The sequence below is a fragment of the Haliotis rufescens genome, unplaced genomic scaffold, assembly GCF_023055435.1.
Source record: "Haliotis rufescens isolate VD_foot unplaced genomic scaffold, xgHalRufe1.0.p SCAF_1, whole genome shotgun sequence".
In the NCBI taxonomy this organism is placed as follows: Eukaryota; Metazoa; Mollusca; class Gastropoda; order Lepetellida; family Haliotidae; genus Haliotis; species Haliotis rufescens.
In genome coordinates, this window is record NW_025963779.1 from 73343764 (window position 1) to 73362131 (window position 18368).

General features: G+C 40.4%; 1 protein-coding gene across 15 annotated transcripts in view; it reads left to right on the plus strand.

Moving 5' to 3' along the window:
• LOC124139748 (serine/threonine-protein kinase 3-like) overlaps positions 1 to 18368 on the plus strand; it is a 34547-nt gene that overhangs the window by 279 nt on the left and 15900 nt on the right. For 14 of the 15 annotated variants that reach the window (XM_048400688.1, XM_048400691.1, XM_048400689.1 and 11 more), the window contains exons 2-9: positions 3001 to 3084; positions 8709 to 8889; positions 10671 to 10733; positions 13591 to 13755; positions 15100 to 15205; positions 15667 to 15728; positions 16282 to 16419; positions 16660 to 16770. In XM_048400688.1, coding sequence (XP_048256645.1) covers positions 3001 to 3084; positions 8709 to 8889; positions 10671 to 10733; positions 13591 to 13755; positions 15100 to 15205; positions 15667 to 15728; positions 16282 to 16419; positions 16660 to 16770 — 910 coding nt within the window. Of the gene's footprint in view, positions 1 to 2040; positions 2122 to 3000; positions 3085 to 8708; positions 8890 to 10670; positions 10734 to 13590; positions 13756 to 15099; positions 15206 to 15666; positions 15729 to 16281; positions 16420 to 16659; positions 16771 to 18368 lie in introns of all 15 variants that reach the window. The other variant, XM_048400702.1, reaches the window with a different exon arrangement.

Sequence of the window (18368 nt, forward strand, 5' to 3'; positions counted from 1 at the left end):
TCATTTCACGTTTTATATTGACATGTTATTCATTTATATAATTGATAACATGTCTAAATATTCAGTTGATTAGGAAACTTACTCGGACTTTGAATGTTTGATAAAGCTTGATCGAGCTTGGAAAAACTGGTCAGCTGACAATTTGCAATTTACATCACAGGGCCAGAACCTTTAATTTCATTAGCTAGGCCTACTAAATTATCTTCAGATAGATTGTTCAATTTATCCTATAACTGTTTTCTTATTGTAAGATATTCAAACACCACAGTATCACTATACTGTATCCCCACATTCGGTTATAGATGATAATCAGCTCTAACACTAAGGAATTTGAAGGCTCATTGATTATGAACTTGGCTCCTTGTAAATTTATGTTGGTATCCTCGAGTTATCAGTTTTCATGCACATCACTTTTGGCTCGCAGTCCGATCTCCAGGTATTGTATGTATACACATGAAGTGATGACAACACATGTTCTGTTTTTGGAGCGACTGTCCCGCGGCCCCAGTAATGATAAAATGTAAAGACAAATCGAAATATTTGAATGGTTACTGCATGCACTATTGACATCTGCTGTTTTAACTTTTCCAAATTGCAAAAGAACTTCTACATCTCAGACTGTCTGCAAATACTTAAAAATAAACACAATTGTGCTTTATCATTGTTTATTATTATTCCCATCTCTGCCTCAACCACTTACCTCCAAATATGGAGTCTTGCAATATGGAAGCCTGAATCAAAACTGCTTTCTGTCTGCTGTAGGCCAGTAGGCTCAGCTAATAATCATGATGTTAGTCTGTATGTTCAGATGAATAACACTAAACATGCTAAAATCAATCGTAAATGCTCAAAAGCTTTTGACACATAACTTTCAATAAGATTTTCAAATACAATATAACAACAGGCAGCTGCAATGGATGGAAGGCAACTGATGGTATAAAAGACACTGCAACCAGTTTCCAGTTTTTGAAAGTACTTTATGATTTGTACCCAGTCTGAGATGTAGAATGCTCTGTAAATCTTACAGACTTAAAATGGACTTAAAATTCATTATAGGTTACAACAGTATTTTTCATATTGCCCACACCTTACATTCTAAGAACCGACAGATCAGAACATGGTGTTATGAGACTGTAGGCAAAATGTGATAGAGGTGTAGCCACTTTGAGAGGACACCTAGCAATACTAACAATTAACATCCCAAAAAAGGTACGGTAGTTCATAGTGCTCATGTATCATGTTTATGATCTTGTGACCATTGTAACTATTATAATCTATCATACCCATGAGAGGCAAAGTGACCCCCACTCCCCTGGCCCTGTATTTCTGGAACCCGTCCCACAGGGAGTTTTGCCATTACCGTATTCGACGTAATAAACGCCAAGGGCACTCTCAAAATTAGAAATAGGGGGCTCTTATTAGAATTACAGCCTGAAATGATACAAAAGAGATGTCTCTGTATATGATATACAACAATTTTTGCCAGGATTTAATTGCCTGTAATTAAGGGTGCATATAGCACACAAATGCGTATTGTACACAAATAAATAATAAATGTCTTGTGTACATTGATCAATCGGAAGGGTGCTAATTGGGATTGTTCACTAGCCAATATATGAGCAAATATCCACGTGGGCACTTATTAGAGCAGGGCGCTTATTACGTCCAATACAGTAAGTATTAAATTCTGCCTGAAGCTTTGTTTTTATTGCCTGAAGTTGTGTATATTATGAATATTGTGTTTGATTGTATGAAATATTATTTTTTTTATGACAATATACATGCAGTGTCCCAAATTAAGAACAAAAGCCAAAGGTCCTTGTCATACCAATATTAACAGTTAAGGACTACATAAATGGACTAAGGAATCCCTACACTGATGTGTATTAACTCGAACAGTACAAAGACCACACCACCACCAACCCCTTAATTTCTGACACTGTCATGCATAAATGACTTGCCTATGTGCAGTTAATCATTGAACAATTGAACAAACCTGTTTCTTTTATCTTTTGTTTTAACATGTCTTTTTCTATTCAGCGAGTTAGTGAAATTAAGTGAAGAAACACTTGCCCGCCAGCCAGATGAAGTGTTTGATCTTATTTGTAAAATTGGAAGGGGGTAAGGACCAAATTTTGGATGTGCTCTCAGGGAATGTGGTCTGCATCATCTTACTCTAGAGTAGAAAGCCCTGCATTGATTGATGAAGGACATCGTGAATATATGGATGCATGTATTCTTGTTTCAGTCACATCTTCGTATTTCAAGATATTTTGGATGTAAGGAATGTATTATTACAGTATTAAACTTCCAAACAGGCTTGTTTAGATATTGGACTATTTTCATTGCCAAATTCAATGGACTGATCAAGATTTGCTAAGTATGTTCACAATGTTCATGACCCCTTGAACTGGGTCTTACTTCAGTAGAGAGTGCACCAGGAATGCTATCTTGCCATGTGATGATCAGGTAACACTCAACTTAATAATCAACTTAAATAATCTGAAAGTTTCTCCAACTAGAAGTGTTTGTTTTATTTTGGCTCTCTACTTGCCCACTATATGCATGATAAACAGTGAATAAAAGCATTTTAAAATGCATGAATTGTTCAAATGATAAAACATGTTCCGAAGTCATTGATGATCATATTTCAAGATACAATCACCTGATGCGCTTCTCTGCTTTTAGTTAGGCTCAGAACAGTCCTGTCAGTAACTTACACCCACAGTCACCATAGAAACGTAAAGAACATCATGACCGCTGTCATGGATATTAAAGGTCATGAGTATGATGAGGAAGTAATTGAATGTCGGTAAAAACCAGAAAACAATTATGATTTTTGTAAATAGTTGATACCAAAATACAGTTTCTATTGCCACTCTTTGGATTCTTTCATGTAAGTTTTGTTGACAGGATTGTTGTGATTGTGACAAGTTCTGGCGCCAGAACTAAGCTGTTGCATGCTGTTCCTCTGCTGTCTGACCTCTCTGTTTAATGTAGTGCACACTTAAACCGATTAAGTGAAGAAAGCCTAACCAGGCCGCCTGAAGAGGTGTTGGACATTTTGGGCAAGCTGGGAGAAGGGTAAGCTTCAAGTCCTGGTGGACTAGAAACATTCTCATAGCAAGTTTGTCAAAACCATAAAAGTCGGGTAATCACCTGGACTTATATATAGTATTAGTATTGGTTAACCAATTCTCCCAAACATGAAATATCAAGATTCAAGATCATATTTTCAGATGTTTTTCAAACACTGACTATTGAGAATGAAATTGTTAGCTATTTCAGCATGTTCAGTTAGCTTAATGTTTTATTTTCAAGTTGTCAATGTTCTGTTTGTGATGAAAGACCATCTAATTTCTTTATTGTAAATGATAACCAAATTGTTCATTCTGTTTATGTGCGAATCTATTTTCATTTTCCTGCTAGTTAAAAAAAATCCATCTTAGGCTTATTAAAATTAAAAAATTGGTTCTGAGGCAATGGCTTTTGAAAATATGGTGCAAGTGAGCAGTGGTTTTTTTTTAGGATTTTTTTAGGGTTATTCAAATAAGTATGTAACCAAATAAACAGTTGTGTACAATCAACCTGGGAAAGGGCCTCCCCACATCATCATGATCATGTACATAAGTGTATTCCGTGATGAGTAAAATACTGGAATACAGTATATAACTATCATTTGACTATCAGTGTGTGCATAATACATGCATACAATGACCTTCGATTTTATTTCACAACATAAAGACGTTATCAGTTGGTTATTGTGAGCCTACAACATGCACACATAATCTGAATCTCAAACATTGTCCGGCATCTAGTACACAAATACCACTGAATTTGTATATCATCATGTGTAGTAATATTTTATGGTACATTTCATGTTTTCATTGACCAAATTTGCGAGGACAACCACATTGTTTATCGTATTGCAGCATTTCACTGCCAGGGTCATGTGTTCGAGAGGCAGAATATTTACCAATTTATATTTCTTTTTAACAATGGAAATAAAAACAAAACATGCGGCAAACTTTATGATGATGGGGGCGGTGCCTGAGAACCATGACTATTATGTTTTTAGCCGTAATTATTCCTGGCACAATGTTTCACCAAGTTATGCAGCAAAAAGGAAGGGCATTGAACTGCATATGGTGTTGTAAATCTTGTGTTTCCCAATACACTGTGCCATAAAAAAGAGGTCTGACAATCATGATCACAAGGTCCTGTTTAGAAACATTTAACATTTCAAGAAAGTTGAAGTATCACACAAATGAATTTGATGGAGGTTAGTCCACATTGGTGTGTTTTTGGTTTCATGGCCTGCTTCACACAAATTTGTACATGTTGAAAGCCGAGACAAAAAAAAAGGATTAAAATTATTGATTGTTATTGTGGGTCTTCATAATTCAGTGATACAATTACTCTGTACTAAATCAAGATCTTGTTTTCTAAATCAACAAGTCACAAAAAAGGTGATCTATCATGACATGGTCTGGGTCAAGTTTGTTGTAGTTTAACCTGAGTAGCATTAAATGACTTTCCTTTCATTTTACCTGTTTGTTTGCTAGTTCGAAATGCCTATATTTACGAACATTTCAGTGCTGCTTGTTTGCTTGCTTTTTTTACCTCACCCCTTTTGTTTCTTTATTTGCAATTTTACTATTTTGTCACATTTTCACATAAGGTAAGTTGTGTATCTTCGATCAATCACTGGATTGTTTGGTCCAGATTTTATTTACATGCTGCCGTCAACCCATGCTTGCAGTGAAAGGCGACTATGCTTGTCGTAAGAGGCAACTAACGGGATCGGGTGGTCAGGCTCGCTGACTTGGTTTATGCATGTCATCGATCTCAATTGCGTGGATCGATGTTCATGATATTAATCACTGGATTGTCTGGTCCAGACTCGATTATTTACAGACCGCCGTCATACCGCTGGAATATTGCTAAGTGCGGCATTAAGCATGTTAAGCAACCAACACACACACTCTTTCCATTGTCTACAAACCATACTGAGGTACCTACTTTGGAATCAGTATTCTAACATACATAGTTATAGTAAAGCATGTTCTGTAATACACTGTTGCCTTCTGTTAATGATCATGATGATTGTCATGCATGTCATCTGACTGCCTGAAATTATCATCATGTGTGTTAGCAGTGCGTTTTATTGTAATTTGTATGCTCTTGATGAATTGATTTCATTCTCACCAGTTTTCAATAAACATCAAATGTAGTCAAAGATACTAAGTTGTAAATTTGATAGCATTCTCAAACATGAACAGTGAACAGTAATTATTACATCATATCATTGCTTATGGCTAATATTATGATCATGATAATAATATTACATCTCAACACCTGATATCTATGATGTTTGTAAAGCAATACCACAATGTTCTTATGTTTATCATGTTTATGTTTATTTTGTATTATCAGACTGATGTTTACATGACACATACCCTGATGCTATTCAGACACGTTTGCCTCCCCCCGTTACAAGTCCCATGACTTGAGTCACCAAGAGGCGTGATGTTGGGGATATCTACGTATCAGCTCTCACGGACATGAATGTCAGTGGGGATACAGGTGGCCCAGTGGTTGAGGGTGCAGCAGTTCACTGCAGAGTTTCGTGCCTTAGTAAAACCCGAATCTGCTGTATAGACGTTTGAATCCCAGATTCCTCCCATATGTGAGCCCTCATTATTGTGGGTTTCACAACAGTGGTAAATGTCAATGACCTGCACAACTTTAGGCTTTCCTCACATATCAGACACACAGTGATATAACTAACACCCTGTTCAAACCGGGTTTAAAATCAATTAGGAGCAATAACATACATTTGTCATGTTCTGGGCATACTGTATAAGCCGTGTCACTCCCCAAGCTTGTCTTTACATGGCACAAGGGATTGTCTGGTCCAGACCCAGTTATTTACAGATCACCATCATAATCTAGAATATTGCTGAGTGAAGTGTTAAACTTCAAGCAAACATGGTGCAAGAGTGTCAGAGTGGGAACTGTCTGAATACTACTATTGTGTTCAGGGATTTATCTAGGATTCTAAACCTTTGGCTGGCAAATTGGGAACAAATCATCATTTCATTTAAACAAGTAGTAGTTCTTATTTTCCTAAATTCTGAGGTATTGAAGCCTCTTCCTCTTTAGGTCAGACCCGTGAAGATCTGGGGTAGAGTAGGTCTTCAGCAACCCATGCTTGCCGTACAAGGCAACTATGCTTGTCCCTCATGAAGATCCAGGGTAGAGTAGGTCTTCAGCAACCCATGCTTGCCGTTCAAGGCAACTATGCTTGTCCCTCGTGAAGATCCAGGGTAGAGTAGGTCTTCAGCAACCCATGCTTGCCGTTCAAGGCAACTAGGCTTGTCCCTCATGAAGATCCAGGGTAGAGTAGGTCTTCAGCAACCCATGCTTGCCGTTCAAGGCAACTATGCTTGTCCTTCATGAAGATCCAGGGTAGAGTAGGTCTTCAGCAACCCATGCTTGCCGTTCAAGGCAACTATGCTTGTCCCTCATGAAGATCCAGGGTAGAGTAGGTCTTCAGCAACCCATGCTTGCCGTTAGAGGTAACTAATGGGAACAGGTTATCAGGCTCGCTGACTTGGCGTTAAACAACAAACAAACATAGTCATGGAATCAGGCCGATCATTGTGTTGCAATTACATGGGAATATGCTGAATAACGAGGGGGCATGTGTGGCCCAGTCGACTTAAGGCGCCACAATTTGCTGTGCAGTTGCGTCCAGTAGGTACACATAAACCTATGATTGTGGTTTAAATCCCAGTACAATCATGCTTCTCGGTGTGTCAGCACCATGCACATGCTTGTAGTCCTCACCAAAGTGGTAAACATCCTAGACCAGCATCACTTCAGGCTTTCCTCCCACATTAAGTTGACATGCCATTATATAACTGGACTACTGTTCACTCACTCACTGAATAACATCAGGAATATTCTCAACCACTGTAGTGTTTACTTAATGGACTAAGTACCTTGGAAACAAACATGCCTTTACTCACATTCTTTGTCAGATAGGTGTTTGTTTTGCTGTTTCATAAGTGTACACTGTTTCTTCTAGAAATACTTCCTTCAACAGTGTTTGAACATTATAAAGAAACAAAGTATTTGCTATATTTGTCAAGTTTCAGTTGTTGTAGAGATATGGGTTGACATGTCTGAGGGTCAGGGTGTTTTGTCTAATTAATTATTATCAAGGACAAGTTTCAGATGAAACCTGGAACATGGCTGATGTATCAGGGGCATCTGGGATTTGTCTGGGTCATGTGTGCTGTGTGCCTGTAGTGTCGAGACCTGATAATAGTGATAAGTGAGTCAAGTGTCTGATGTGTCAGAGACCTGATATTAGTGATATGTGAGTCATGTTTGATGTGTCGAGACCTGATAATAGTGATATGTGACTCGTGTGTCTGATGTGTCGAGACCTGATAAAAATGATATGTGAGTCATGTTTGATGTGTCGGAGACCTGATAATAGTGATATGTGAGATGTGTGTCTGTGTCGAGGCCTGATAATAGTGCTATGTGAGTCAAGTGTCTGATGTGTCGAGACCTGATAATAGTGATATGTGAGTCATGTGTTTCATGTGTCGAGACCTGATAATAGTGATATGTGAGTCATGTGTTTGATGTGTCAAGATCTGATTATAGTGATATGTGAGTCATGTGTTGAGACCTGATAATAGTGATATGTGAGTCATGTGTTTTATGTGCCTGAGACCTGGTTCTGATGTGTCCAAGACTGGTTCTGATAATAGTGCATAGAGTATCTGCCTCATGCATCTCTGTCAAACATTGTCAAGGGCATGTGTCCGACAAGTCCGTGGCATGTTTCAGACAGGTCACAGAGAGTGGAAGGTCCGGTGGTTCGATCCTCAGCTGCAATCCTCAGCCGCGATCCTCAGCCGTATTATACCAAAAGACCAAAAGATGGTACTTGTTACCCTGTTATTCCAGTCAGGGAATGTATACATGGCATGTGTCCCATTATATCGGAGGCATGTGGGCTAAAGGAATGTCATGAGAGGCTAAAGAATGTGTCTGGTTTATATGTGGCATGTAGTGCAACATGTCGGAGGCATGTAGGTGACCAGCCAGGGAATGTCATGAGAGGCTAAAGAATGTGTTCGGTTTATATGTGGCATGTATTGCAACATGTCGAGGCATATAGGCGACCAGCCAGGGAATGTCATGAGAGGCTAAAGAATGTGTCTGGTGTATACGTGGCATGTGTCCCAACATGTCGGAGGCATGTAGGTGACCAATCAGGGAATGTCATGAGAGGCTAAAGAACGTGTCTGGTGTATACGTGGCATGTGTTGCAACATGTCGGAGGAATGTAGGTGACCAGTCAGGGAATGTCATGAGAGGCTAAAGAATGTGTCAGGAGTATACGTGGCATGTGTTGCAACATGTCGGAGGCATGTGGGCGACCAGTCAGGGAATGTCATGAGAGGCTAAAGAATGTGTCCGGTGTATACGTGGCATGTGTTGCAACATGTTGGAGGAATGTAGGTGACCAGTCAGGGAATGTCATGAGAGGCTAAAGAATGTGTCCGGTGATACGTGGCATGTGTCCCAACATGTCGGTGACGTGTCTGACCAGCCCTGGGTATGTGTCAAGGACATTTGTCCAATGTGTGATATGCATGCTATTCTACCCAACTTCTCCCCAGGTCCTATGGCAGTGTATTCAAGTCCCTGCACAAGGAGTCGGGCCAGGTCCTCGCTATCAAGCAGGTCCCGGTGGACACCGACCTCCAGGAGATCATCAAGGAGATCTCCATCATGCAGCAGTGCGACAGCCCCTTCATTGTCAAGTACTACGGTAGCTACTTCAAGAACACAGACTTATGGGTATGTGAAGCAGTAGTCACAGAAGAAGGTGTCAATAGTCAGGTTTGGGGCGGGAAAAAGTTCTGCCTTGCTTCTGTTTTTTGAAAAGGAAATTAAATTTTGGATTCACCTGACAAATCAATTGAGCTTTATTTGTGGCTTGGTGTCCATCTTGCGTCCATCAGGTTGTATTTCAATCCATAACTTTTGCATTTTCCACATCTCTTATGGAGAAAAGGCCTACTGAGCTGAAACTATGTATGAATGATCCCAGTTATTTTGTCTCTAAAAGTTGCTCCAGGATTTTGATTCATTGTTCAACATGGCCACCACAGCAGCCATATTTAGAGTATTAATTGACAATCATTTGTTTAAATATATTGAATTTGGCATAGGTGTAGATAGTAGTGGTGTTTAACATGTGTGTTCGAATTTTGGGGATATGATGAATTTTGACCTTCATTCAACCTTGACTGCATAACAGTTGGTGTCCCCAAAGAGAAATTGCAGAATTTGAAAATGCCTCATATTGTTGCAATGGAAACCAAACTTGTCTGAGAAAAGGAGGAGAGGCTGTTGCTCAACCTACACCTTTTGATATAAGGAGAAAATATGAAACCAAGTTCAAGCAGGCCTAAACTGTCCACAGATGGAAGGCCATTGTTTTAAGAAAACAATTAAATAATGTGTCAGTTACCCCTTGCTTGGCCAAAGCCAAACAAGCCTTTACTTCAATCATCAAGACAAGGGATAGAAAGCTACAGCACATCAAAGAGGGGTCTCTTTCTTGTGACAGACAACTTTAAAAGTACATGACCCTGTGACCTCTGGTAACCCTGACACTGACCTTTGCAGCTGACAGACTTAAGTACTTTTACTGTACTCTTAGATAACAGATACTGCTTATCGATGAAGCTGAAATTTGGCATGCAGGTTCCTTTTTATGAAGAAATCTTATCTTGTTCAAATCAATGTGATTTTATTGGAAGCTGTTTTGTTAATATTTTAAAAATCAAATATGCCACAAAAACAATATGAATCCTTTAGGATTAGGTATACACATGATGAAGCTCATCAAGTCACCAGTGATGTATATGAGAAACCCTGACTTATTATAATTGTTTCTATTATTTATATGGATACTGTAATTACCGTATTCGACATAATAAGCGCCCAGGGAGCTCTCAAAATTAGAAATAGGGGGCTCTTATTAGAATATTATTTTGGTGAAAGAAACAGAGTTGAAAGATAAACTTTGTGGTTAATGCTGACAGCCTGAAGTATTTATGTATGACCAGATGACAGATATATTTTTCCAGAATTTAATTGCCCATAATTAAGGGTGCATATATAACACACGAGTGTGTATTATACGCGAATAAATAAGTCTTGTGTACATTGATCAATCGGAAGGGATGCTAATTGGGATTGTTCACTAACCATTATATTAGCAAATGTATTAGAGCTTATTAGAGCGGGGCACTTATTATGTCGAATACGGTATTGTGAATGTTTGATTGAGCTATATTACTGCCAGTTTCTAATGCTGATATTTTCAGGCATCTATTTAAACTTTTGATAAGTCAACTGGCACTCGTTTGAATTTTGAGAAATTATTTTACAACAGATGAAACAGTGATAGTCTGGCAATTAAATTTTTATCTTAAAATACAGATGCTAAAAACACTGGAATCTCTTTTCACATAAGATGATCTTGACTGCATTTGTATGAGCTTACCACTACAATATTGCGTATGTGATACCGATGAGCAGGGCGTGTGACAATATGTTCTCTCCACCAGATCGTCATGGAGTACTGCGGAGCCGGGTCTGTGTCCGACATAATGAGGTTGCGGAACAAAACTGTAAGTAGTCATGGTTGTTGTCATTCTCAGCAGTGTTAACTACTGAGGTTGCAAGTCCTGCGATCCTGGGGTAGTGGAATAAACTAGTTGGGGAAACAGTTGCTGGCCATGCTGAGGAACTGGGTTTCATTCCCCACATGGGTACAACGTGTGTCCCATGTCTATAAGGTCACCTCCAAATCTTCAGGTCTTTGGCATGGATGCAGAGGTGAAGATGTGTATACCTGTCATTGTGGTAGTAATGTAGTGTCCTCAGAGAGTATGCAGTCTTACACAGGGCTGTGACTGGTAGCATTGCAGACATGCATGGTACACACATGCGATTTAGAATTATAAAAAATTAAAAAGAATTCATTTTCAATGTTTGCTTTATTTCCTGTTAATCAGCTGTTGTTCCTTGTTCCTTGTATCGGTCCATGACCTTCAATATGCTGTCACACTGCATATAGCACTCTCTCATACAGCGGTATACAGGTTGTACAGCAGATACTGCTTGCTCACTCACTCACTCACTCACTCACTCACTCACTCACTCACTCACTCATGGCTGTGGGGGGTTGCATACAAGTTGTGTAGCAGATACTGCTGCCTTGACTCACTCCCTCACTCACTGATGACTGTGGGGAGCAGTGTACAAGTTGTATAGCAGATACTGCTGCCTTGACTCACTCACTCACTCACTGATGACTGTGGGGAGCAGTATACAAGTTGTATAGCAGATACTGCTGCCTTGACTCACTCACTCACTCCTGCCTGTTGGGAGCAGTATACTATATGTATAGCAGATACTGCTGCCTTGACTCACTCACTCACTCACTGATGACTATGGGGAGCAATATACAAGTTGTATAGCAGATACTGTTGCCTTGACTCACTCACTCACTCACTGATGACTGTGGGGAGCAGTATACTATATGTATAGCAGATACTGCTGCCTTGACTCACTCACTCACTCACTCACTCACTCACTCACTCACTGATGACTGTGGGGAGCAGTGTACAAGTTGTATAGCAGATACTGCTGCCTTGACTCACTCACTCACTCACTGATGACTGTGGGGAGCAGTATACAAGTTGTATAGCAGATACTGCTGCCTTGACCCACTCACTCACTCCTGCCTGTTGGGAGCAGCATACAAGTTGTATAGCAGATACTGCTGCCTTGACTCACTCACTCACTCACTCACTGATGACTGTGGGGAGCAGTGTACAAGTTGTATAGCAGATACTGCTGCCTTGACTCCCTCACTTACACATGTCTGTCGGGAGCAGTGTACAAGTTGTATAGCAGATACTGCTGCCTTGACTCACTCACTCACTCACTGATGACTGTGGGGAGCAGTATACAAGTTGTATAGCAGATACTGCTGCCTTGACTCACTCACTCACTCCTGTCTGTGGGGAGCAGTGTACAAGTTGTATAGCAGATACTGTTGTCTTGACTCACTCACTCACTCCTGTCTGTGGGGAGCAGTGTACAAGTTGTATAACAGAAACTGCTGCCTTGACTCACTCACTTACACATGTCTGTCGGGAGCAGTGTACAAGTTGTATAGCAGATACTGTTTTCTTGACTCCCTCACTTACACATGTCTGTCGGGAGCAGTGTACAAGTTGTATAGCAGATACTGCTGCCTTGACTCACTCACTTACTCACTGATGACTGTGGGGAGCAGTATACAAGTTGTATAGCAGATACTGCTGCCTTGACTCACTTACTCACTCCTGCCTGTTGGGAGCAGTATACAAGTTGTATAGCAGATACTGCTGCCTTGACTCACTCACTCACTCACTCACTCACTCACTCACTGATGACTGTGGGGAGCAGTGTACAAGTTGTATAACAGATACTGCTGCCTTGACTCCCTCACTTACACATGTCTGTTGGGAGCAGTATACAAGTTGTATAGCAGATACTGCTGCCTTGACTCACTCACTCACTCACTCACTGATTACTGGGGGGAGCAGTGTACAAGTTGTATAACAGATACTGCTGCCTTGACTCCCTCACTTACACATGTCTGTCGGGAGCAGTATACAAGTTGTATAGCAGATACTGCTGCCTTGACTCACTCACTCACTCACTCACTCACTCACTCACTCACTCACTCACTCACTGATGACTGTGGGGAGCAGTGTACAAGTTGTATAACAGATACTGCTGCCTTGACTCCCTCACTTGCACATGTCTGTCGGGAGCAGTATACAAGTTGTATAGCAGATACTGCTGCCTTGACTCACTCACTCACTCACTCACTCACTGATGACTGTGGGGAGCAGTGTACAAGTTGTATAACAGATACTGCTGCCTTGACTCCCTCACTTACACATGTCTGTCGGGAGCAGTATACAAGTTGTATAGCAGATACTGTTGTCTTGACTCACTCACTCACTCCTGTCTGTCAGGAGCAGTGTACAAGTCGTGCCATGTGTGGAATCCTTGTTAGAACAGATTTCAGCAACCTGTGTTTATCGATATATATCAAGTGGTTAAACATGGTTGATAGCATGTCATTGTACCTTGATAATGTTATTTACTGGCTCTGTGGATATTCTGGGTTAGAATAGATCCTAAGCATCCCTGTTGCATTGGGGAAGAGATGTAGTCATGTTAATGGATCGAGAGTGGTCAGTCTGAGTGACATGGTTGATTGTGTGTCTTCGCACCCTGTGGATTGTCATAATATCCATCACTGGCATGTCAGGTCCAGACTCATATGGCTGGAATATTGCTCGGTGCTGTGTTTAGACAAACAAAATTAAAAAGATTTATTACTGGCCGCCATCATATAGCTGAAATATTGCTGAATGCTAAGCAGCCAACAAACAAATGACTCACTGATGATGTTGTGTGCAGCTGAACGAGGAGGAGATCGCCACGATCCTGGAGTACACTCTAAAGGGCCTGGAGTACCTGCACTCCCGCAGGAAGATACATCGAGATATCAAGGCTGGCAACATCCTGCTCAACACAGAGGGACATGCTAAACTGGCTGACTTCGGGGTGGCTGGACAACTCACAGTGAGTACACCCTGTCATTTTCTTCTTGTGCATGCAATCATGGGAACAGATTCTTCAACTTACACCGTCATGCAGACATACCTGCAGGTTCATATAGGTCTACCTGTGAAGATTCGGGTGGGAATTGCTCTTCAGCAACCCATGCTTGTCGTAAGAGGCGACCAACAGGTTTGGATGGTCAGGCTCGCTGACTTGGTAGTGCATGTCATTGTACAGAGATGCCAACCGTTGGCTTAATAATTATGCTTTTTATCCTAAAATTACACTTTTACACATGTCCTCCTCAAATGATATTTTTGACATTTCTTTTTGTAGAATTACTTTCATGCATAAAATATCATGGAGATCAAATTGTTAACGCACCGATCTCATGATGCATTCTACCATGTTCTACAGTAAACATATTATTGCATGCACACCAATATTTCTTCGGAACTCGAAACACCACATTGTCTCTCTGCAAGTTAATAATGTATTGTCACATGATGGATTTTATAGATGTGTGGAGCTTTGACCACATGTTTCAGCAAGAAGGCAGTATGCTGGACATAGTCTAACACCTGCCACAAGTTTTTCTTGTCGCTTCACTAAAATAACAGAGGGAGCTGGGATAACTTCTATTTTCGAGTAATTTCTCAATGTTGATGTCAAATTTTTCCAATGCGTATGGATTGCTTTCACATTCAATTTCGAGGTTTAATCATATATTAAACCATTTAAACAAAAGCAGAGTAATTTCTTCTGCTTGTTTTGAGCTTTATATCGCCCTATTTTTCAAATACTGACTCTGTCCCCTGCGGCTATATTGCTAGCATCAATGCATGTGTACCCTGGTTTCACTTGCGTCTGGGCATATCAAGAATGTTAACTTTTTGAAGCGAAAACCCGGATCGGGTACAAAAAACATTATGCTTTTTCACATGAAAATACACTTTTTTACCCCAAAATTTCAATTAGGATTCACATCTCTGTATTGTATCCCAATTGCAATCAATGCTCATGATGTCCATCACCAGATTGTCTGGTCAAGATTCAACTGTTTATTCACCGCCGTCATATAGCTGGAATATTGCTGAGTGCGGCATAAACAAACAAAAAATCATATTGGTCTATTGACTGATTTGTCTGCTTGTCTGGATAGGGAAAAATTTAATCTCAATATGATTGTGACCTGACCCAGAATCTGGACATCATAAAACATATAATATAGACAATTTTGACTTCTACTTTTCATAATTAAATTGTCTGAAGTTTATGCTAACGATGTGCAAGCTGTGGTGTTGTCCTCTGTGTGTGAACTGTAGCATAATGCATATATCAACCAACTGCCATATATCTCTTCAGGATACAATGGCCAAGAGGAACACAGTGATTGGGACACCCTATTGGATGGCACCGGAGGTCATACAGGAGATAGGTTATGACTGTGTAGCAGATATATGGAGTTTGGGTGAGTAGCCTGAAGCAGGTTCACAAAACACAAGTCAGACCAGATGTAGAATTCCCATAATGTTTTGGACTAAATGGTATGGAGTTTAGACTAGTTTTCCTGACCTTGAACATGTTAACATATTTGACGCTCCCTTCACTCACAAGATATGATCTGCCAAATGTTAACATATGGTTTCGATGAAGTGGAAGTTTCTTTTTGTGATAGTTTGTCTGAACTAGAGATGTCATATTATCAGGTAAATGCAAAGGAAAATATCACATGATAAATTACCTGTTCACAGGTTCTGAAGAATTGTTTCTTCTTTTCTCAAACCTTAAATTGTGTGAAAATACAGCTGGCTTCGAATATTCATCATGGTGGTAATGGTTCTTTGACCAACAGAATGCAGTGTGTGGTTTTATGTGGTTAAAATGGGAAAGGTAGTGTTACAAGCTGCATGTCTGTGTGGATGTTTTCAGGTATCACTGCCCTGGAGATGGCTGAGGGGAAGCCCCCATATGGAGATATTCACCCAATGAGGGTAAGCAAGTCTGGAGATCACCTGTCCGTCGTGCTGGTCACGTGTAAAGAGTGGTGCAGCTGGAGTGCAGTCTGTGAATTTAGCCACTAATCCAAAGCCCGAGTCAAGTAAAACATCTGTTCGGTCAAGTAATCTCAGCTAATGATTGTCCACGTGATACCACTAAATTCCACTGAAAATGATGCCCATCCTCGAGTGAGTAGACTCAATGGATTTTAGCACAGGCTGACAGTGTGTCATTTTCACAACTGTGTTGAGCTTGGCACAAGTTCATGTTCTTGTTGATGAGTGAGTGAGTGATTATTGCTTCATGCCGCATCAGCAATATTGCAGCTATTCACTGCAGCTCTTGTTGGTCACTTGATATAGGTGATGCATTCATGACTCTGAAGACAAGTGAAGTCCAAAATGTAGTTGTTTATTCCACTGTTTTTCTACTTTTTAGGGCTTTGGGTAACAAGTGTTCATCTGTGCTTAATATACACTGCTTCTATTGTGACGGTGATGTGCCAGGAAATGAATGCAGGTATATGAAGAGTGGTGTTCATTTCAGGCGATCTTCATGATACCCACCAAACCTCCCCCATCGTTCAGGAATCCAGACAAGTGGACCCCCGAGTTTATTGACTTTGTCTCAAAGTGTCTCGTGAAAAACCCTGAAACCAGAATCACAGCATCAGAACTCTTACAGGTATGTGACAGATTACCTCCCTTTGTCTGGTCTTCTCCAAAGTAGTGTGTTTTAGATTATGGCTACTTATGGAGCATTGCTTCGTATTATTGATTACGTCACTTTATTTCCATGATGAGTTCTACATGTGGTACTATTGTCCTACAACCTGCCTTGTTTGAGTATTATTGATGACATCACTGTATTTGGGTAATGAGTTCTTCATGTGGTACTATTCTCCTACAACCGGCCTTGTTTCAGCATGATTTCATCAAGCAGTCCAAGTCTTGTGAGGTTCTGCAGAAGATGATTCAGGAAGCCAAGGAGATACAGGATGCTCATTCCATGGTGACGCTCAATGGGGAGGATTCAGTAAGTCCAGCTCATGATTACCGTTGTCTAATGTAGGGATTCCCCTGGATATTCCAGCAGTGTCTCAGCCGATTATGAATATGTCATGCAGTTATTAACTCAAGATGTTCCAATGTAGTTAGTTTTGATTTCAACTTTCAAAAGGTTTGGGCACAAATTCCTCGGTCTTTCCTACCAACCTCTATTTAGCTTTCTCATTCTTATGTTACTGGTGGTATAACGATACAGTGATACAGTTCTGTATCTCAGTGTGAGGCCCGTGATACAATACAACCCATGTGTCGTGATATATGCGATAAATTTCATTACAAGTTATATTGTTGTAAAAACATGTGAATAATAACTTCAGATCCAGCTTACACAGATTCTGTAGTATTTCCAGGTTGGCTATGGAAGCAAAACATTCACAGTGCCCTCTGTCTATATGTTTCTGCCCTACATTATCCCATCTTTTATCTCTGAAGTTTAAAAACAAATGATTACAGGGTTTTATTCACCTACAACAAGAAAGAATATGAACTTATGAAATATAAGTACTGTATCGAGATACAAATTGTATTGCACCCATAGTATCAGGAGATGCGCCGTATCAACCCCACCATATTGTTACAGATGTAAATATTACATATACTCATTCTGTTTTGTTGCTTTATTGTCTAATGAGGGGCAGTGGGGTAGCCTAGTGGTTAAGGCGATCGCTCGTCACGCTGAAGACCTGGGTTCGATTCCCTACATGGGCACATTGAAGCCCATTTCTGGTGTCCCTTGCCGTGATATTGCTGGAATATTGCTATCAGCGGCATAAAACCATACACACTCACTATTGTCTGATGATGATTTAGCTGGAATATTGCTGACTGCGGTATTCTTGTTTGCTCAAACACCCACCCACCTATGAACAGAGATCCTGTGAGAAATGTAGTGAAGAATAAGTCTGACAAATAGAGTGTTTGTTGGCACATAAGGCCAGGGTGCAGGTCACCAGTTAATCTATAGCCAATTCACCTTTCCTGTACTCAGCAGTTCCGTCAAACCAATCTACAGTAATATTCTTCTGTAGAGGCCATTTATTACACAGTTGCTTCACTTATATCTGGACAATTAGCCTTAGGTATTTAACACTACAGTCAGACATCAACTACAGGACATGACAAATCATTAAAAATCTGACAGCACCACAACACAAACACACTGCAGGGTTAGAAACTAACAGTTTTTGTCCACTAGTCCTTATAATGATAACATATAGTAAAACCCTTAAAATGGGCCAATTTCTACTCGTCCTTAGGATACCTTTACTATTGGGCAGTTTGGTAAGGACTACAGGACTAGTGCCAATTTCTAACGCTGCACTGTAGCCCTTTCACAGAATGGGTTGAATAAAAGGGAGGTAAATTCATATAATTCTGGGTTACCTCCCTTGGTGGTATTATGTTTCGGTGCTGTTGTGTCACTGCTGTAACTCCTTGTAGAGCTGTGTGGAGCTGTCTAGATGTGACTGTGTGTGGAGCTGTCTACATGTGACTGGAGCTGTCTAGATGTGACTGGAGCTGTCTAGATGTGACTGTGTGTGGTGCTGTCTACATGTGACTGTGGAG